Source organism: Prinia subflava, chromosome 28, assembly GCF_021018805.1.
Source record: "Prinia subflava isolate CZ2003 ecotype Zambia chromosome 28, Cam_Psub_1.2, whole genome shotgun sequence".
NCBI classification, from domain to species: domain Eukaryota; kingdom Metazoa; phylum Chordata; class Aves; order Passeriformes; family Cisticolidae; genus Prinia; species Prinia subflava.
Genome location: NC_086274.1, coordinates 1023362 through 1045385, shown reverse-complemented (window position 1 = coordinate 1045385; position 22024 = coordinate 1023362). Strand labels below are relative to the sequence as shown.

The window sequence follows — 22024 nt, the reverse complement described above, 5'->3', positions numbered from 1 at the left end:
CCTTAACCAGCCAGGAGTAGCCCTACTGGCTCTGCTTCTCCCTCCGTGGGATTTCCTGACCCTGTTAAAACCAGCCTAGCTTCACTAGGACAGGATATCAGCCTAGTGCTGGAAGGCAGAGAATGATGGTGTTGAGTCCGATCTGATCCTCATGGAAGCTCAGTTTATTGATTTGTGTTGTGATCTTCATGCCCAATGGGGCTTGACTGACCCGGAGATTGCCCCTATGCATCCCCTGACTTGCCCTGGCCATTGTCTCCACCCACTTTTACTTCAGTGGCACTAGTGTGGATATTTGCCTCATAGATCCTCTACAAGGTTTCTGATAGGACTGTCGTGACAGCCTGTGTATGAACTCACCACAAGCAGTGGGTAAGGCATGGACCCATCTTAAGAATCTGAATTCTTCACAGCAGCTCCATGTCTTGGATGCCAGGGACTTTACAGAAAACCTTATGTGAAATTATTCTTGGACTACATTTGCTGTTCATTTCTCATATGTGTTTCAAGTAGAAGCAGAGAAAGGAGAGACATCCATATCTCCTCCCTGCCTGGGCACTACTACAGGTGAGAACAGGAAGAGTGAGACCTGCTTTTGAGATATCAAATACAGGAGACAGATCACTAGTCCCACTGTGAGCTTTTACATACTGCTGACTCACAGAAAAGCGTGAGAAGAGCCAGACCATCTTTTTTCCATTCCCTCTATCCCAACTTATTAACTTATTAACAGTTGTACGGAAACCTTGTTTGAAGTCCAATGCCAAAAGCAATGTCAGATGATGAAAGTGGAGTTGCATTTCATTCATTCCAGTAACATTTTGCTAAGGATAATTTTTACAAGACCTCTATACTCCGCTGCTCCAAACAACTTACAAATGGAGACATTGTTCAGTTCCAGAAGGACTCTGAACATAATTAAATTAGTATTTTTAGTGCTGCAAGAACTTCAAATGCATGGTGTGTAGCTCAGTAAAGCATTGTGCAATATTTAAGCCATGCTCTTATCTACTTCCTCCTGTCACTGCAGGATGAGAACATCCTGGCTTAAGTGTCCGCCAGAAGGTCTCCAGAGGGGACATGTATGACACAGCTTCTTTCACCCAAGAATCTGGGCTTGACTGCCTGAGAGCATGCCCAGCTTGTGTAACTCCAGTGCTTCCCAAGCACTGGTAAATCAGGCCTGTGACTGCAGCTGTCACTCCTGAGTGGTCCTGAGGGCATAATGTTGTGCCATACCCCTCTCCTCTCTTCAGGTGGATTGTCACCAGACTACAGGCATGGTTTTGACTGGGAAGATCCTGAACACAGGACTCAGTAACCCCAGGGCTTAATCACTTTTTCTAGACCCTGGCACTGAGCTATGGGAAATGCACATGTGGCTTTGGGCCATTTTGTTTCCTCCTTTGCTCCTTTACTGTATTCAACTCTATTGAAAAGGGAGGAGGGGGAGGTAAGCCTGCAGTGCCTGCTGCAAAAACCCCTTTGTGGACCCTGCTATTTTAGTGCTGTAAAGACCCCCAACCAAAGGGAACATGTTGAATAGATGTGCTAGGGAAAAAGCCACAAGTCTGTGGATCCACCACTTATAAGGGCTAGTATATCACAGCTACATTTAAATAGTCATCCAGATCTTCTCTTAATCTTCCTGCTGAAGGACAACTGTTATTTATTTCAATTTTTTCACCGCCTGGGCTTTCTGTTTTAAAGCTGTTCTTAAAAGAGGGCTTCAATAAGTATTTAGTGTCTTGATCGTAAGGTCTTCCATTTTTTTCCATCCTTCAGTCAGGAAGCATGTCAGTAGCCTCAAAGCACTGCATATTGTAATGTCTTTTCCCCAGGCACACGGTTTATTTGACCCTGCAACTGGTGCATGTGTAGCAGATCTGTACTCTACATCCAGAAACCCCTGGAGCCCAGCTGTGGGGGGCTTTACTCAGAGGCCCCCTGGCAGAGAAGCTGAGGGAAAAGGGATCTCAGTAAGGATTCCTAGGATGGCTGGGCAGGAAGAGAGCTACTTCCACATCCTTCTACTCTGATGCAGGTGTGTTGTGGAAATAGAGTTTTCCTCCTGAGGAGGACTTACGGGTTTCTAGAAAAAGAACCTGCTTCCCTCAGGAACCCATGCAAAGCCAGACAGAAAGCACTGGGAAGCTTGCACAGTTGATCTAACACCAGAAAATGGACAGTGTTTCCACTTCTCTTAGTAAGGGCCAGCTCACACTGAGCATTTTTCTCACACACTAAAGAGGAAATAATTTAAAATCTCCAGGGTCCGCTAGACCCTCTCTGTATATTGCAGCATGGCTAATTTTGTTCATCCACTCTGCAGGAGTGGTTTTTACCAGTCCTTGGACATTTGCCCCAAAAAATTACTCTCTGGGTTCCTGTGGCAGTTTATTCCTTCACTGAACTAAAGAATTTCTCCCAGCATTTCAGCCAGCCCCTGCATCTTGTCCATGCTGACATCAGTTTATTTCTGCTTTCTTAGTACACTCCTTCATATATCAATAACTCTCAGTTGCCATACCAGCTTCTTTGTCAGATCACTCCTCCCAGCCCTCTTAAACCCTAACCAGAGATCTTACTTGATTACTGAATTTACATTTATTCTACTGAGAAATTACTAAAATGTCTCCCCAGTTTCAATGAATAATGAAACACTACACTTACAAAAATAGTAATTAGCAATGTAGCTCAAAATAAATCAATGCGTAGATCAGACTCCCAAAGGCAGGAGGAAAAGCTGCAGCCATTAAAATAGGTGGAGCTGAAAATAGCTAAGCACTTGGGGATGAAGAAAGGGAAAAAAAAGCTTAAAGGAACTTATGAATGGCCATGTCCCATAGATAATTAGCTTCCACACAGGCTGGATTGCTAACACTGTCCTGAGTCTTGACTGCTTTATTTCTTGTCACTATTCAGCACATTTAGGAATTTTCTGAGGATGTCAAGCCAAGAAAAATAAGAGGAAACAGAAGAATATCAAATGCTCATCAGTGGTTGTCCCAGAGTTTCCATCAGGGCTCCTATCATCCTTCCTTCCAGATGAAGGCAGAGGTGCCCACTCTAAGAAAAAACAAATGTATAAGGATTTATAACCCTGACAACCATTATTATTTCTACATCTTTGGGATGGATCTCCCTGGTAGTGTCAGAAAGGAAGCAATGAAACAAGCAATGGGAGACAAGACAATGTTGAAAGGGCACAGGGAGCACACTGGTTTACAGAGGAAGAACAATTCAGATACTACAGCAGCCAGCTGGTTTTCCCCTAGCAGCACCTAAATACAGTGTTATTTTTTGGCAGAAAGTCATGATTCTGCTTCTTCAGGAAGTCAAAGGGCAAGGTTGGTTCTTGCAAGATCAATTTATTGACCTATTAACAATAAAAATACCAAATGGTTGGTAAGACACATCTTTGGAGTCAAGCAAATCATAGATCTGCTCAAACAACCCAGATTATGGTATGCAAATGTCTACATTATGCAGCCAGGTCAGGTCACTCATTGTACTATACTTTTCATATTAACTGGTCCCTCTGTCAGGAAAACAAAAACAATGGAAAAATTATGTGAATCACATCATAGTGAATGATTATCTATCTAAAAATTTAGCCCAGGAGTGTGGTGATTTCTTTTCTTTATTTTTCTTTCTTTCTTGTTTTTTCTTCTTTTGTAACTTTCTTTTCCCTCCTTCCCAGTCAAGGAGAGGAAATCATATTGTACAACTATCACCAAGTGCATGTCACAAACACACACATATCTAGGAACATAGTGGAGTAAGTGAGCAAATGGCAAAGAATAAGGTGCCTGAAGTCAGTTTGCATAATGAATTCACTAAATCCTACTGAAATTAACTCAGAAATTAACCCTAGATAGAGAATACTTTCAAACAGATGAAATTCAACAGGACTCATTTAATCTTTTCCAGAAAGAATGAGTTATGAATGTACAAACACTTTCTGTACTCTCTCAAACCAGCCGCTAAGGTTTTGGAATCTGCCTGATCCTTGGAATATCTGAGGATACCAATGTAGGATTGCACCTGCTGGGGCTTTCAGGTGACTAACATTTTGATTTCAGTGCAAAGCAGAGAAAAAGGTTTCTACATGTAATTTCCTTTGGCTGCAGAAGCAATTATTTTGAAGCCTGAAGAAAATATAACACATTCCCCCAAGACGCCTGCTTTACAGATTGTGCTCTCACAGAACTTTACCATAAATTATTAACATTTTAGTATACATTCTCATTCTTTAGCTCTAGTGGTTTCCCATAAACTTGACTAAAAGAAGAATTAAAGGGCCAGGTTTTAAGGAACGAATGGTGGGATCTTAACAAATGCTTCATTGCCTTAATCCTATTGAAACCAGCGCGAATTAGGCACCAAAGCTCTCTGAAAATCCTGCTCGGCTCCTGCCTATATAAATCTTATTTGTTAGGGCAGTTCTGTAAATTACCTAATACCACCCTGCCACTGTTTGGAAAAAGGCTTGTAAATATCTTCTTTGAGATTGCAAAGTAAAACAAAGTAGCTTAAAGAAGACTTAAAGCCTTAGTAGGAAATCTGGATATTTGGAGCTTAGGAAACTCAGGGGTATAAAGGGATTACTCTAAAATCTTGGTCCCAGTTTTTGCAGTTGGAAGTTGAAAGTTAAAACGCAGGAGGGAAAAGTTTGGCAGAGGATATCAGAGGACCCCACAGTTAAGGCAGCTGACAGATGGCTGTCCTACACCCTTGCTCCACCTTTGCTGCTGATTCCTCTGTTCTGCTGGCCTGTGCTTTTCATGGGGTCATTCCAAGTGACAAGTTCTGCATCTCTGAGCAGCTGACTTCAGACACCTTGAGTCTGATTTGGAGCAGTGCCGAGCACTCAGAGCTGCAGCTGACAGTAATGGGAGATGTTTTCAGATATGTGCAACTGGAAACAAAAACTATGAATAAAGGTCAAGCCCTCTGTTTCTGAAATTCAGAACAGAAAACTAGGGCATCCTGCTGACCAAACTCTTCGTGCCTCAGCTGTCCACCTGCAAAAATGGAGTAAAAATACTCATTTATCTCATGTGGGTGTTGCAAAGATTTACTAAGTGATATTAGGGATGTGCTCAGAATCATAAGATAGCTCAGGAGAAAATCAGTATTTTTGAATTCAAAGCAAGGTTTGAATACTATTAAGCAAAGTTGTGGGGGTCACACAGTGATTTATTATGAGAATTCAAAAAATTGAATAACTGCTCATTAAGTGAGCATTGTCCATTCTGTGACCTGAAGGCAGTCAGAATCCCTGAAAAGAAAAATGTGTTCCTGTTACTAGAAGTGTACTAAAATGCATTCACAAAAGGAGATCATACTGAGGTTTCACAAACTACATTTCCCATGTTGGCTTATTTTTTTTTTTATATTTGCCTTAGAATCTTTAATAACTTTCTTCTAACAAAGTTGCTCCTTGGTCTTTATCACACATATATTAGCTCATATTGCAGCTGAAGTCTAAATTTATTTCCACTCCCAATAATGCGGTATAATTCAACTTTTATCCAGATTTCACTTTCTAAAATGTAAGCAACTACGTCATGGGAGCTCAAACCTCTTGGCTACATCAGCATCTTACCAAAAACACCAAAGAACCCAAAACAACTTTCAATGTCCAGGAGGTGTCAAGACCCTAGCCAGAGGCCTTAGGCAAGGTGTGGATTTTTCAACAAGCAGCTCCCAGGCAGAAACAAGCACTGGCTCTCCAGGGTGCCAGCATCCAGTGTGCAATGGGATGAGGCTGAGTGGCCAGCTGAGTGCCAGAGCTTGTAGGAAGCTGGTGGCCTCAAAAGCCCCTGGGAGCTTCCTCCCACATGGAGATAAGGATGAAAAAGGACTCGTAACATCAGAAGTGTGCTGGCAGTAATACAGCTTATCTGCATAACTCCAAGCTGCACCACAGGAGGCTCAGGTTTGACACGAGGAGGAATTTCTTCACAGGAGGGGATGTCATGCATTGGAATGGGCTGTCCAGAGAGGTGGTGGAGTGGTCACCCCTTGAGGTGTTCAAAAAGCGACCAGATGTGGCACTCAGTGCCATGGTTTAGTTGACCAGGTGCTGATTGGACAAAGGTTGGACTTGATGACCTTAAAGATCTTTTCCAACCTAAATGGTTCTGTGATTCTGTGATTCCATTGTAGGAGTTATATGTCAGTCACTCAGTGTCTGCCTCTGGGTCCAAAGTCACTAGTTGTTCATCTTTGAATTAAGTGAGGCAGGATTATCCGTGGAAAATGAAGGGTGTTTCTTAGCAAAAAAAAATTAATAGAAAGTACATCTTATCTGGCAATTTAATGAATGCACACTTACTGCACCAGGGAAAAGCCCCCTAAAGATTTAATCATTTAATATGTACAAAAAAAGCTACTGAACAGAGAATTACTTTGTTCAAAGGATCAGCTATACCCTTGCCTAGTTTCTGTCAGCTCTGTAGTTACCCTCGAACATCAGAGCTGGAATAGCAGGGCTGCTGCAGGGCAGAAGCACAGGGCGTTGATAAAAGTGGAGCAAAGGAACGGCAGAAATTCTGTTTAGCACTTTCCACGCTCTGTATAACTGAGCACTATTTCACTGCCACTGGCAGTAAAAGGACCTCCTGTTTACACCACAGTACTTGAACTTGTGGTTGTTTAAAAAATCATGTTTATCTCCAATTCTGATTAACTTCTCCAGGCATTTCTGTGCTGCTCATCTTTCACAAATGGATTTCCAAACAGCAGAACTGCTTTGTATGGTACTCCTCAGAGGTACTCAGCATCCTCTGCTGTCTGCTGCACCTGACAGCAAGAAGAGTTTAGAGGCAAATACCCAAGAGAAGTTGAAAAATTACAGGTTGGGGATATCAGCATCAATTATACCATAGTGCATGAAGCTGAGAGAAAAAGAATCATATGTGAAAGATAGAACTGGGTGGATATAATGAGGCAGAGCAACAAGAACCCCATTTTACCCTCTGCAGGGACAGTTCAGAACCATGGAAGAGAAGCAAGCAAGCCCTGCCAGTGGGGCCACTTACTGCACTTTGTGAGATGGGAAGGCTGACCTTAGCTTGGTAAGGCCCCTTCAGTTCCAGGGCAGATGCTTACAAGTTACAATATTATCTGCTGTGGTCGGTGCTTCTTATTCTAGAGGGATAAGAAGCCAGCGAAGTCCCACGATCACAGATGCATCCAATAAAATTATCTCCATACATAGTCCAGCACCTTTTCTGCCATCCCCTCCATTTCTGTGCTGTAGCAGTGCACATTTCCACAAGGGTTGCAGCAAGGTTAGCGTTAATTCCCACCGGCTTTGAGAATTGTAGGGACTATAAAATCCCCACTATCTCACAAAAGCGAACACAAGATCTACATTTCCACTGCCTTCCTGGCAAACATGCATCAGGTTTGGCCCAGAGAGACAACCACATTTTCACTTGGCAAGCAGGTCTATATCCTACCTCCCCTGACAGCCTCTCCACTTCCATTCTTAAGTGGCAGAGGGAGAGTGGCCTTCCTCCAGACCTGCAAACAAGACCTTCTCTTTTGGCCACCTACACTGCCTCCATGAAATATATCTTCTGATCACTCTGGCTTGACTGTCAGCTCTGCACCAGTGCTTCTTGCACCCCTTGGAGAAGTAACTTTCTTCTGGTGATAATCCATGGACACAGAGGCTTAGGAGGCAACACAACAGCTCAACAGCAGCAAGCATATGTAGCCATGGTAGGAAAAATTCCCTGCCTGTGCCTGATTAGAAAAATTGTGTCCCATCTTACACACCAGAGATTTGAGAAAGGCAGCACAAATATTCATAGTCTCCACAATAGCAACAGCATATTCAGCTTTGGAGAAGGCTCTCATCAATAAAAGTGTATGACAGTGAACCACCAAGGTTCTTGCCTCTTCCTCAGGCTCAGTATTAGGTGCAGTTTGAAGGCTATGATCTCTTTCTTAAGTGCATCCTGGTGTGCAGCTTATGATCCAAACTGCTGTGAGCACAACCTCCCTACCTGGAGATCCTCCAGGGCAACAACCCAGAACTTCATGAGCACAGCACAAGCTCAGAACACAGGACCTGTGATAGCATGGACCTGCTTGCTTCCACTACTGCAGGGTCAGCTCCTCCTTATGAGACCCTCCCACGGGGTCCTGTTCCACCCCACAGACACAAACAACAACAACAACAACAACAACAACAAGAACAACAACACAACCAAAACCTCAAACAAAATAAAAAAAGACTGACAAATAAAGCAAACTAATTGTTTTCCTTACTCAGTTTATTCCAGATGAGGAGAAGGGAGGGGAAAAAAAGAGAGGAACAGACCTATCCCTTTTCTGTCCTTTCTAGATTAATTCATTCAGAAGGAATGTGAATGCTACTTTAAAAGCTAATGGTTGAATACACAGAGAACAGGAAGAATTACTGCAACAGGTTGTTCCACTTTCTTCAGTGCCTCAGTTTCCTCACATACATATAGAATAATAACAAGAGTGTTCCAGGATTGATTTGTTAAGGATCTAAGCTGAAATCCTCCAGTATCAATGAAAAGTGTAGTACTATTTTCAGTGATAACAGCTTTGGTCCCGTTTTTTCCCCAATTATTTTGCAACCTATCATTCACAAGCACAAGTCAAAAGCAATGTGACTCATGTATTAAGCCTGCCATACAAGCATCTTTCTGGGCACATGTTAAAGGCGGAAGCAGAAAACGTAAAATGGAGACTACCTCTGAAGCCTCACTTTAACTTCCTCCTGCAGAGGCCTTTTAACAGTCTTTATTGTATCTTTTTTTTTCCTTGAAAGTGTCCCCCGCCTCAGCTACTACAAAGGACAGAGCTCACAGAGTGGGTAGCAATTCAGTATTTTCCTGTTATCCTAATTTCAAGCACAGAAAAGTGCCCTATTTGCCACACACCATTCAAACCCATCACTGAATTCAGAACACTGATTTCTTCATGGTCTTTTTCTGTGTTGCTATTTTGCCACAATATCTCATTGCTTCACGAGCCTTAATGGATATTCTCCCAGGGAGACAGGTGTGGTTGTTATCTCTGTTTTACAGACACTAAAATCAAACAAAGAGAGGCTAAGGTCAAAATGGCCAGAGCAACAACAAATTTTGGGTCGCCAATTTGTGATGCCTTGGATTAGTATTTCCCCAGCTCTGTGTGTGTTGACAGCAAACCCCCACACAATACCAACTCCGGTGCTTCTGCAAGTCAGACCCCAGGTGTCTCAAGCTGAGAACCCAGAAAATGAGAACACACCAATTAGTGGCCACCCATAGAAAACCTCATTTACGTGGCCTTTTCATATCACATAGGAACGTGTGACAAAAGGCAGGAAAAAGCCTAATTCTTCAGGGCAGTACTCAATTGCCAAAATATGAGACCATTCTTCTGTTTTTTGAACAGCCCCCTGCCCAATTCAATACATAACCTTCATCACTGGCAGTAAATGAAACAGGAGACCTACAGAAATCAGCTTCGTTTATGGCAAAACTCATTCACTCCCTAAGTATATTCCATTCTGTGCACTGAATGAGACAGGGATCCCATTGACAAAAAAAAGGTACCAGTGTTTGATCTTATAATTAAGAATCACATTTTTAAGTCTATTCATGAAGAAGACAAATTAAAGATGGAAAGGCAACCCTTTTAATTAACTTTCTGTATTCTAAGTGTTTGACTTTGAAAACTAAATGTATGCTTAATAGAGGTGTTTAATCTTCTCTTTTAAATGTAAACTAAAAAGGGAGAAAATAGGAAATTTCATCATTTGAAATCATAGCATTCTCCTCCTCTGTATTATAAAGGTGCAACTGTTACCTATTAAATGGCTGCAAAATTCTTTGTGCTTTCAAAGCTTTATTCCTCTAATCTCAACAGACAAATAAATTAAAAACCACAGTGTCTATTCAAAGAAGACCCCTACCAAGAAAATTCTTGTCCAAACAGGAAAAGCCCAGCAAAGTTTGATGTAGATGAAAAGATTGTCTTTGACTATTGCAATTTATCTCATCTCCCAGAAGCTGGGTAATCCTGACTATAGGCAGGGTGCCTTGTTACCCCTCTTGCACTGTGAAAGGCTCAGGAATAAACAAAGGATATCTTCCCAAGGGTTATATGGACTTAGCATGAGATATTGGAAGATATCACTGATCAGCTTTAGTTCTTCTCTATTCCCATGCAGCAATAGCTCTTCTGCTGCATAAGAATACATCCAATGAAGGTGAATTATATCTCAGTATGTTTCATTCTATATTCCCAGCAACCACTAGGACACATCATAATGGCAGCAGAGGGGATTAAGCACTGAAGGTGACTTCTAGTAGGAGTACAGCATTCTGGTTGGGAATTTCAGAGTGACTGCCATACAAATGCTTTGAGACAATTCGTGCCAGGCAGGTAGAAGAAGCCACCAATTGATAAATCCCTTGTAATATTTCCCCTGTAAATATGATGAACAGGGTGCCTCAGTGGGGAGTTCCAGCAGATCTTTGGATTCAGGAGAGGAATGCTGGAGCTAAGTCTAGGAAGAAGGTGAGAGGTCTTGCTGAAACCACAGCCTTAGTTCTCTAGAAAATATGGGTAGAACTGGGCACCTCAGTAGCATAATACACCAAGTGACTGCCTTTTGAACCTGCCTGTAACAAATGCTGAAGGCAGAGTGACATTTAAACAGTCTGGGTTTAGGCATCTTGCTCTGGTTATTGGGGAGGTATCTCCTGGTTTGGATCCAAGCCCTGAACCCCTGCACTGAAAGAAACAACTCTAGTTCCTCTCTGACAGCATGTGGTAAATAGGTATTTATTCAGTATCTCAGGGGACACACTAGTTTCCCTAAATTATGGAAGATGTTGATTCACTCTTTGCTGTACCTGAAAAGATCTCAAGCATTACCTCCCTCCTACAAAAGACTGTTTAGAGAAAGCTGTTCCCAGCTTTTCCTGCTTAAGCTCCTTGGCTTTTTCCATGGAAGAACTAAATAATCATCAGGCCAGAGACAGAGAGCATACAGAAGTAAATATCACTTTTTATCCTACTGGTTAAGCACAGTTCTACAAGAGGACAGACTGGATCCAGTTTCTGCTTCAGTGAATATCTGATAATAATCATATGAAAAAGTGTTGAAAGAGCACAAGAAACCATTTAGTCCATCCTCTGGTCCAGGGGAACTTCCTGCAGGCCTTCAGTGATTGAAGCTGCCATAGTTTACTTAATATATAACAACGCATCACAATTGTTTGGACACCCCATTGAAGACCATTACTCCAAGTTTTATACATCATGGGCAGCAGGAACAGATTACTCCTATTTTCTTTCACTTGCCGGCTAGCATCTGGACCACCCTTGGCCTTATTCCTTTTAGGTTAAACAACCCTAATTATTTCAGTGTCTTCTCCTTTCTCCTCAAGCAATTCTCACTATCCCAGTCTACATCGTCTCACTGCACCACACCTCCTCAGAGTGCAGTACAAAACTGAGGCAGGACATTTCAGCTGAGTCCTGCATGTGCCCATCAGAGCTGAAGGCTTATGAGATGTGTCTGACAGCCTGTGCTCCCACTTGCACAGCCTGGCAAGATGGTGTTCACCTTCTTGGCAACAGGACAACGTTCTAGCCCAACTTGTGGTCCTCTAGAGAGCCTGTCTCCCCTCCTGAAGGACAGTCTGTGGTCTCCCATGTAGAATTGGCTGCAATTTTTTAATCATTCCCACGGAGAGCACTTCATATTCACTCTGATGCTGCTCAAACCAGGTCCCTGGTTTGACAAGCTTTTCTTGAATTACAGTGGTTTCCCCCAGCTCACCACAGCTGGTTTATGCTATCTGTAGATTTTATGAAACACTTCCTCTAGACAGTTATCCAAGTTAAAATTATAATATAAAGTATAATGTAGTTAATGAAAATGTGAAGCACTAGCAGGCCACAGCACCAGCTTGTGGCAACCTGCTCAATAGTCTTCCGTTTCAACAGGAAATCAGCCAGAATTGCTCATTGAGTAAAATTATCTACACCAGTGCTGCATCCCTGCTGTAATGCCTTCCTCTGGAATATGTTTCTTTGCTTCATTTGTGATAAAAGACTGTGAGATAATGTCAAAATCCTTACAAATGACAAGGTATGACAACTACTTCCTCTGTATCCACAAGGCTTGTTACAGAAGAAAGCTAAATTAGTTTGACATGATCTGTTCTTGACAGATCTGTGCTGGCTCCTAATAATCTCTCCTTTATTTGATTATTTCCACTATATTTTTTTCTCCAGGAATGAAGTTAAACTGGGTAGTCTGTAATTTCTTATCTTCTGCTTGTTTTCAGCCTTCTGACACCTCATCCAGCCCTCCTAAGTCTTCAAAGCATTCAAAGCTTATGGTTCAGAGATTGCTTCCCTCACCTTTTTAAATAAGCTAGGACAACTTGAAAGAACCATCTTACATCAGTACATCCTGATGTGTTCTGCCCTTTTCCTCGATCCTGATCTTCCTCCTTTGTGGCTCCTGTTACCTCTTTTAGCCATCAGCTTGCAGCTGATCACGTTACTGAAGATATGCAAAAGGGGCATTAAATGCTTTGGCCTTATTGACAATGCTTGATGTAAAGCTTCAACCACAGCTCTCCCCTCCTCTCCACGAGCACCACAAACAGAGAGAGTCAGGATGATATTATTTCACTGTTTGGCTCTGGCTCAATTATTATTTTGTCTGTGTATTGAGCTGATTATGGCTTATAAAAGCATCATCCAGGCATGCCAGTGAACAGCCTATGAATGTTATGGGGACTTAACAGTTGTAAGTGTAATTGTCTGAGGGCTTTAGGCACCTCCACACTTAGAAAGAGAGGAAGCTTTAAAGTTCTACAGCTTGTGACACCTCTAAGGACATATTTCAGTTTAGAACAATCCCTTATTTCTCAGATCTGAACAATTGTAAAATACTGAGACAAGTTTCAGACTCCTCACCCTGATTAAAAAGTAATTAAATTCTACAAGATAAGGCATTGTCTTATGGTATCTCTTCCTGATTTGTGGACTCATAGCACTCAAAGCAAGAAAACAATGAATATAAGTAAGAATTAACTGAACTTTAAAAGAAGATTTTCTAAGAGTTCCTATCTGTGAGCCATTGGGGTAATTTTTCACTAATTTGCTTTTTTTTTTAATCTTCTACAGTATCTTGTACACTGGCACCATAATGGAGTGTTCCTTTTGCTGTATGTCCAGTTTTACCATATAAGAGTGAGCTTCAAGTATTGTTTCATATATTAACTTTGCTAACTATTCTCTGGAAGTTATCCAACTTCTGTCTACTTCATGGAGATTTCAGCTGGCTTCAGTTCTTCAGTTATTTTGGTGGGAGATCTTTTTTTTCCTTGCTCCATTTGTCCTTTCCTTGGGGTTTTATCTCTTCTAGCTGGTATTCTGAGTGGAATTTAGGATACAAGGGAAAGGCCATTTGCCAGTGCTGTGCTTTAGGCAGGACTGGTTGCATCCCTATCACTATTTTGACTGCAATTTTAACAGTCAACATGAAACACCTTTTTTTTGTTGCAGTTCTCAGTCCTCAGAACTCTATGTAGGATTTGAAATTCTCTTGGGCTTTCCACTGGAAATGTAAATAGCAGGAAGAGTTAAACCCATGGTGTTTCATCTTTGATCAGGCAAAGTCTCCATCCTGACAGAATCATCTCAGCCTGTGCAATCCAGGTTGTTGCAAGCTGCCAGTCTGACTTCTCCAACATAACAAGCTAAGAATTAAAATGTTAACAGTAGGTAAAGTGAAAGTTCACGGTTCTAAGGAACACAGCAAAGTATGCCTGCTGGGGGTGAACTTGTGGTCCAGCTTCTAAAAGGCCCTTTGCCTCTGTTCCCCATCATTCCAGTACTGTCTCCCACTTCACCACTCCACTCAGGCACAGCCAAGCAGGGGATGCTCTCCATGCATTTGCTCAGCAGGTGATTTCCAGCAGTGGATTTCATTCTTACATGAAACCAAAGGGCTGCAATTTTACTGTCAGCAAATCAGCAACTGACACCTGTTTCTTTATGTCTGCCCTTCCAAACCTAGATGACTTTTTGTTAAATTATTTATAAATCCACCACTGAATGCCTTACTCCTAAAGCTGTAGGCAGGTGGAGTGATACCAGGAGAACAATAATAATAAATGACTGGCCTCTTCTGCGAAAGAGCATAGCATAGTACCATGGTGCCCAACCTGCACACCCTGGAGTACTTAACATTGCAGATTTATAAGGTCATTGGATGCTATTAATAAAATAAATGGACGAGACTCCATTCAATAGTCTGATGAACTGAATGCTAATTGATAAGTCTAAACAGTTATAAGAATAATTGAAACTGTAAATTATTCTGTACATTACCAATTATTAGAAATCATCCCAATTCATAAAAACCCCAAAGTTCCTGAGAGCACAGTAGCACTTCTAGGCCATTATGGGAAGGGTGGAATAAAAGTAGCTTCAGAGTGGGGTTCAGATCCAAACACACTCCCCTGCACCCCTGAATTTTAGGGGCATTCAAAACAGGTATGTGAGATTCTTTTGGAACCTTTTAGCTTTACTAATTACCAGCTGTTACAGAAAGGTGTATCCTCCAGAGAGAATGCCTAAATACTGTGAGATGTCCCAGCTTTCTATAAATAGAGATATACTGTGATTATGGCTGGAATTAATTCAAGAAACTTCAGATGCAAGATGAGTAATGAACGGGACTGACATTTATTGGTCATAATTTAAGAGACTACAAGCACATCCTGGCTTCCCTTTTGAGACGTAAATGCCAACCATCCCTGCTTGGCAGGTTCAGGACATCCTGTCTTGGGCCAACAAGACAGCTGTAGCACAGCCTGCCACCCAACAGTGGCATTAGAAGCCAAGGGACAAGCCTGGAGGGAGCATGAACCATCGGGAAAGCGGGAATGCTGACACTAGTTTGTGCTGCATGCATTGCTCCTGCTGCAGCCATACCCTTCCCATGCTGCTTTGGCTGGGCAACCTTTTACCTGAGCCAACAGCAAGGTGAGGAGTGAAGAGGCACCACTTTGCTGTCTCTGTCTAGGGATGCTTTGTGTCAGCTGCAGCTCTGCCCAAGTGGAGAACTGGGGCAGATACAAAAGCAACTGGAGCTCAAAGAAGGAACCCAGTTTTCCTTTGGATACCGGTGCCAGGAAAGGTGGAGGGAGCCAGACCCTGGCGGTGGTGGCTGATGCTGCCAGCAGGAGTTCCCAAGAAGCACAGCGTATTGCAGGGCTGGGACCCAGCTGGGGAGAGAAGGAGCAGCAGGAGGACTGCATGGTCAAGGGAGCAGGGGGAAGGCAAGGAGCAGAACAGATGGGGAGAGGAGACAGAATGAGTAACAGGCGGAGACAGCAGGAGCAGTGTAACTCCAAAAGCACAAATTCCTTTTGCTGTATTAAAAACAAATCACTATTTTCACTACACTGTTCCTTCACCCCATACACATATTGTAGGCTGGATCTCTCTGGTGGTCGGGGAGGAGCTACCACTGGCAAAAAGAAGGGAGAAAACTAGGTTGTAGCCCTACTCTCAGGCCCTGGTCCATTGTAATAAAGCCTGGATCTGGGAAGAAAATCAATGGTTTGTGTTAAGGGGCTAATAAAAATCCTAGCACTGCAGGAGTGACTGAGGATGGATAAAGCAGAGCTTTCCCTGTCTAAAGCAATGCACTTGAGGGCTTCTGAACCTCCTTCTTTTCCCCACACTAATTGTTTATTTTCCAAATTAAAGGAGCATCTTGCAGAGATGGCCACAAGAGTCAGAGAATGTATGCTGAGATCAAGTCAGAAAGCAGGTTAATAGCACTGCCAGAAAGAGAAACCAGCTCTCCCTAAACCAATTCCTATGTACTGGCCTGTGGTGCTCACAACCATGAAAAGCCATCGAGTTTACACACACTCAGCAGGTGATAGAAAGAGCCCTGAGGAAATATAAACACCTTCTCCACATGAGGCCATCAGAGCCCTGAGGTTACATGTCACCTCCTGGTGTGCTCAGGAGGATCTTGGAATTACAGATTAAATGGATGTGGATGGATTCCTGACTTTGATTTTGTACCTCAGATGTTGAAAGGTGTTTCATCTGGGTACCTGCTCTGGTACTCCCACAGCAAGATGTTCTACCAGCAAGCATTTGTACCTTCCACCATGCCTTTCTGGACGACCAACCTCCTCCTATCAGCCCAGCATTTCTCTGTGTAGAGCTATTGGGCTGCAGCTATTTTTTTATAACACTCAACATGGGATTTCAAAACTTAGATGCAGACAGGTAAGGACTGCTGCCAAATCTGCCCCTGAGACCTGTCAGACTCACAGCAAACAGGGGAACCTCACAGTGACTTCCAAACGGCATCAAAACAGAGAGCGGCCTTCAAAAGGTTTCTCATTCTCAGGTGTCTTTAGGGCACTGTCATCAGACCTATTGTTCATTCTCAAATCAAAAAAAAAAGCCCTGGCTGTGTGAGGAAGAAGCCCAAAGCAACAAAGGATTCACAAGTTGTTTATGTTCAGGAAGAGGACAACGGGAGGGTTGTACAGAAGGAAGGATGCATGGGCCAGCAGTGCATGCACAGAGCAAATGGCAGTCAGCAATGCACCACCAGCCTTCCACAACCATGCAGAGGCCTCAGCTTAGAGCATGGTGCTAACAACATCAGGGTTGTGGGTTTCATCCCATATGGACCGTTCACTTAACAGCTGGATTTGGTGATCTTTGTGAGTCCCTTCCAACTCAGAATATTCTGTGATTCTGGTGCTTGTGCTTCAAATTATCTCAGCCAAAAACAGAAGCAACCTTGAGGCTATAGCTGTTGGTTTACCTGTCAATACACCAATCCCTCAGCAGACACCTGTTTGTTTGGTAGAGATTAGGCAGAACCCACTTCTGCCCCAGGTCCTCTGCCATGGACAGCACATGGAGCACACGAGACACTATGAGGAGCACACGCCTCACAGCCCAAGCACAGCAAATCCAAGCTGGAATACACATCCTTCATTTGCATCATGCAAGACTCTCAGCTTGCCTTCATCTTGCAAGGGCCTGCATTCACCTTCCCACTAGCCCAAGAAGGCATTGCAACTTGGCAGCTGCCATCACTGAGAGATTCCTGCTCTCTGGGAAATGAGGAGAGGGAAATATAATGTCTGTGCAAGATGATCATGAGATGGCATCACAGAATCCAAATCAGATAATATTCTGAGTTCCAAGGGACTCACAAGGATCATCAAGCCCAGCACTTAAGTGAATGGCCCACCCAGGGATTTATCCCACAACCTTGGTGTTAATAGCATCATGCTCTAATGAACTGAGTTAATCTCAGGGTCCAGCACAGCTGGCCTGAAATGAGAGTGGATTTGGGGTGAAAACTCTTTGCACTTTCTCCTCCTAGTCAGTCAAAGCCACGTGACCAAAGGAGGGGTCCCTCTCCTCCCCATCCCCAGGCGATGCCCACCCTCTCAGCATGGCATGGACAGAGCCTGGAGCTACAGCTCATTTCATTATCCTGAGCCAGGAGCAGCTCTGAGATGGTTCAGACAGCCCCAGCATTAGGCCAGGACAAGCCCTCAGATAATACATGTTTGTTCCTTGGGTTGCACACGTGTCCCCAGCCTGGCATGGTCACACAGACGATTCAGTGCAGCCCTCTAGGCAGAGATGCCTCTTCACACCAGCAGGTACTGCCTGACTGGTTTTTGCTGGGACTTTGGTTCAGGAGCAGGTGGCCAAAGACAATTCGGATCCACAGACCAGTTTCTTTCCCACTAAGCACTACCGCTCTCCTTCTCCCACTGGAATCTCTGCCTGCAATTAGTTCCCTAGGAGGGGGCTTGTCTCTGCCATTAAGAACAGTTACATTACATGATCTAAGAGAAATCAATGTCTCTAATAGTCAGCAAAGGCAGTGGAGGAGAGGGTGATGGGAGGGCTGTTTCTCTGGAGACACCCTTCTCAGTCAAAATCCCAGGGGTATTGCCCCAGGAAGAGAAATAGTGAGGACCTGGAGTAATTAAACTTCCATGGAACAATTGTTTACTGGAAGAAGCACAGAAGCTGCTCAGTGTCTCTCAGAAAGAGGCAATGGCTAGACTCTCCCTAGGTGCAGATGAAGTGCCTCTGCTTGAAGTCAGCAGTCTGTGGTGATTTACACCATGCTGGCAAGAGATGGGAGGCGGGGTGTGGATCCTTTAAAATACCCCTTTTCCTCTGTCCACAGTGGTGTTTAAAGGTAAGACCACGCCTTGCAAGTTTTAAAGCATCTGGATCGTGCAGTGTAATTAAGTTATCCTAAATGAAGCCTGAGACATTTTAATATCCCGAAGCAAGAAAACCTTAACTCTGCAAGCATCTTCCTCTCTCTCTTTTTCTCCATTTCCTCCGTCTTGTACACCTCTGCAGTTCCTGGAATGACAAGCCACCCTCACCGGCTGGCTGTAATTGCTGGAACTGTTCCTAATGCTTTTGCCTTCTCCAATTGCATTAAACCACATCTTTGGAGGTACAGCCCCGTTTATTCATGCTGCTCGTGCGGAAGGGGGAAGAAATGCAGACTGCCTCTTCTCCCCTCTCCCTCCTTTGATTCGATGGGTGTGGCAGGTTTAAACCTTTGCAGCCGCTGGCTCTCCGGCGCTGGGCTGAGGAGGAGAGGACGGAACGGGAGGGAAGCCGTGGTCTATGGCTGGTGATGAATGAGACTCATCTCACCCACAAGTGGGAAACCTGCTTGCGGGTTATTGTTTAATCACTCATGCGATCCAATACTGAGCACATACCCCCATAATGTCCATCTGTTCTAGTATGCAGTGCATGCAACTCTTGCATTTCTAGCCACCTATCTGACTGCCCAGCCCTGCGTGTTTCTGACTGCATCTCTCGCCGGCAGGAAAGGTTGAGTTCAGAGGTTTTCAGCTATATCTCGACCCAGAGCTGCTACCTCTCAGCTGAATATTTTGTGGGCTCAGATTCAGAGCTGCAGTCAACTGTAGGCAGAAATGACAACACTTTGCTATCTACATCTCTCATGGGCGGGCAGAGTCAGTCAGTCAAATACTTCACTCTTCACACAGGCATCACACCCACAAGAAAGAATAATCTGCAAGGTACGAGCGTGTGAACAGATTTGTCTCTGAAGGGTGGGAGGACAGACACACACAGGCACACCTAGACACAAACGTGAAGAGATTTCTTCCACGCCCAAGCCTGGTTTTTTCAACATTTTGCTCTTTAGCTGCCAGAAAGGCGGGACACCAGGGACTTCCCCTGAGAAATAATTTGAGGAGAGCTGTCTTTATTTTGGGAAGGAAACTCCTGCCAGTGCCGAGGAACCATTCCATCTTTTTCCCTCAGCGGCAGGTCCGGGTGGGGACAGAGGACGAGCACATGTTGCAAGCCGAGGTCTCTCTCTCCTCGCAGTCGGAGCTTTCCCTGGCGTGCCCTCCTCTTTCCCGAGCGAGCCGCCGCATCCCGGGGCGCATCCCGGGGCGGGAGCAGCGGGCGCGCGCGGCGCGGGGCAGCGCGCCTCGGGAGCGAGCGCCGGCGCGTGCCCGTGCGCTGCCGAGGGGCGCGCGGCGCCCGTGCGCGCGCAAAGGGGTGTGTGCCATGCGGGATCGGCGCGGGAGCGCGCACAGAGGAGGGAGGGAGGGCGGGAGAGAGAGAGAGAGAGGCACCTGCGCGCCACGCGAAGGCACAGAACACAGAAAGAGGGGAGCCAGCCCAGAGAGGGGCGAAGGACAGGGACACCGGAACGTCGCTCGGGAGCCTTAGTGCCCAGCCTGCCACGGAATGATCCCCATCCCCCTGTAGCTCTCCTCTGACTCCAAGGAGCACCAGGGCTCCTACTCGATTTTAAAATTTGCCGTGCACCTCCGCCCACTGCTCTGTCACTTTGCCTCCCTGTCTGCCTTCCTTCTCCTCCTCCGCTCTTTTCATCCCGTATTTGCCATCAGAACGTGCTCTGCTGGCTGACTGCAGCGTGTTCCCCCCTCAGCCTTCACCCCCTCCTTCCAGATTTTAGTGAGCATATCATTAATTGCAAAGCATTTGAAAAACCTGCATGAGGAAGAGCACAGGATGACGCAGGGTCTCTTTCTATCCCAATCACTTGCCCCTCCCCATTATTCTACAAATTTCTCCCTCGTTTGCTAACACACACATCTCCATTCAGAAGCACACTTTAACCTGAATCCTCTTCCAACACTGTGCCGTTCACAGGAACTGTAGTTACTCGCATCAGCGTGAGAACAGAATACTGCAGTGCCACGCTGTAAAAGACACCGAAATTTACGCATATATAAAGAAAGTAACCAGTATGGTGCTGTGCCTGAGTTGAGTTTCGTGCTCAGAACAAGAAACAAAGCTCTTTGTCACTACTTACAAATCAGTAATTCTTGGAAGTTTCTAAAATGCCTTGCAAAGATATCTAGGGTCAGTTCCTGCCTCAAAGTTCCAACTGCATAAATCCAGCATCCTCCCGAGGAAGTCCAAGAGGTTCAGCCAAAAAGGCTCTCTTAATCAGGAGCAGGTTTGGGCTTTCACACAAAATATAAGGAGGAAGGGTGAGGGGGAAATGATCCAAGAAGGTGTTGGGTTTTTTTTTCTAATTTCATTATCATTTTGGACACAAAAATTTTGACACTGAAAACCAGCCCCCACCCAAACCTTCTCATCATCTCAATTCCCTTATAGCAAAAGCCAGGAGGTACCAGGGAAGAAAATGAGTGGGTTTCCAACAGGTTCACACCACGAGCTTCTCTTATCCCACCCGAGTTCAGAGCTAACAGAGGCGTGGTCCTCTGTCTCTTTACCAGCTGGTGCACAGTTGTCTAACTGGTTGTACTATGAAGGATACTGCAAAGAGGGTGACTCTCCTCCTCCTCAAGCTAATGCTTTTGTTATTATTTAATTGGATTTTTTACTATAGCACAGGTTAAAAAAACCCCTTTAGTTTAATTCTTGCTCAGATTGTTGTAACACACAAAAAAATGAATACACCTGTCCTCCACGCCACCTCGCAGCACAGGCACATAAAGCATCTCCCATTCATCAGAAACAGGAGCAATTGAGAGCGTTCTGACCAGGGATCAAGGCTCACTGGGCATCCGTTCTTTTTTGGCATAAGATGAAGAATTGCTTCCTTTATCTCCAAGGTAGAGCCAGATCTCATCACGTTTCCTGCCAGCCGCAACACTCCCCTCCACCTCCCCCCCCGCCCCATCCACACCCTCAGAACCACAGACAGAAAATCCTAGGCAATATAACTGCCCCTATGGAGGAAAAAAAAAAAAAAAAAAAAAAGAATAGAGGGGGGATTCTGGTAGCTCCCCCAAATGTGGATGTAGGCCACCCCCCTTCCCCACATCACCAGCCCCGGAAAGGCAAAACAGTCACGTTGCAGGGTGTGAAAAGAACCTTCAGTCGCAAGATGCTAAAGAATTGCAAAATAGACGTCTGCTGAAAGCAGCTGAAATTTCCTCCCCCCTTACCCCAGCCCCTACCCCAGCCCCTCACACACTCAGGCAGACACGCACCCCACGGACATCCAGCAGCCTGGGGGATTTCTCAACAGAAAGAAATATAAAAATCTGAAGCTCTACCTGTTTTGTTCTTCTCATACAGCACAGCATGATCGTATTGTCCCCTTCCTTCCTTCTTCTTCCTTCCTTCTCCTCTCTCCTTTTCCTCTTCTCTCTCTTATCTCTCCCCCCCACCCTCTCCACTCCCTCCCTCCCTCCCTCCCTCTCTCTCTCCCTCTCTCTCTCGCTCACACACACATACACACGAGCACACGCGCGCACACACACACCAGGGCAGTTAGCAGCAACTGGAAGGTCCACAGCTATTGCTCATCACACATGCACACGCTGCCTCTCCCTGCCTCCCTCCCTACCCTTCCCAGAATTGTTCACCAGCCCTCCCTGACTCGTCACCTCCCCACCCCACCCCCACCCCGGCAGCCACCCCCCCTCCCCAAGTC

The 22024-nt window shown here is 44.7% G+C and overlaps 1 protein-coding gene across 1 annotated transcript in view; it reads right to left on the bottom strand.

Annotated features, from left to right (window-relative positions):
- Window positions 1-21764, bottom strand: part of GAP43 (growth associated protein 43) — a 53645-nt gene extending 31881 nt beyond the window's left edge. The window contains exon 1 of the mRNA XM_063419951.1: window positions 21645-21764. Coding sequence (XP_063276021.1) covers window positions 21645-21674 — 30 coding nt within the window. The 5' untranslated portion in view covers window positions 21675-21764. The remainder of the gene's footprint in view (window positions 1-21644) is intronic.
- Between the last annotated feature and the right edge of the window lie 260 nt (window positions 21765-22024).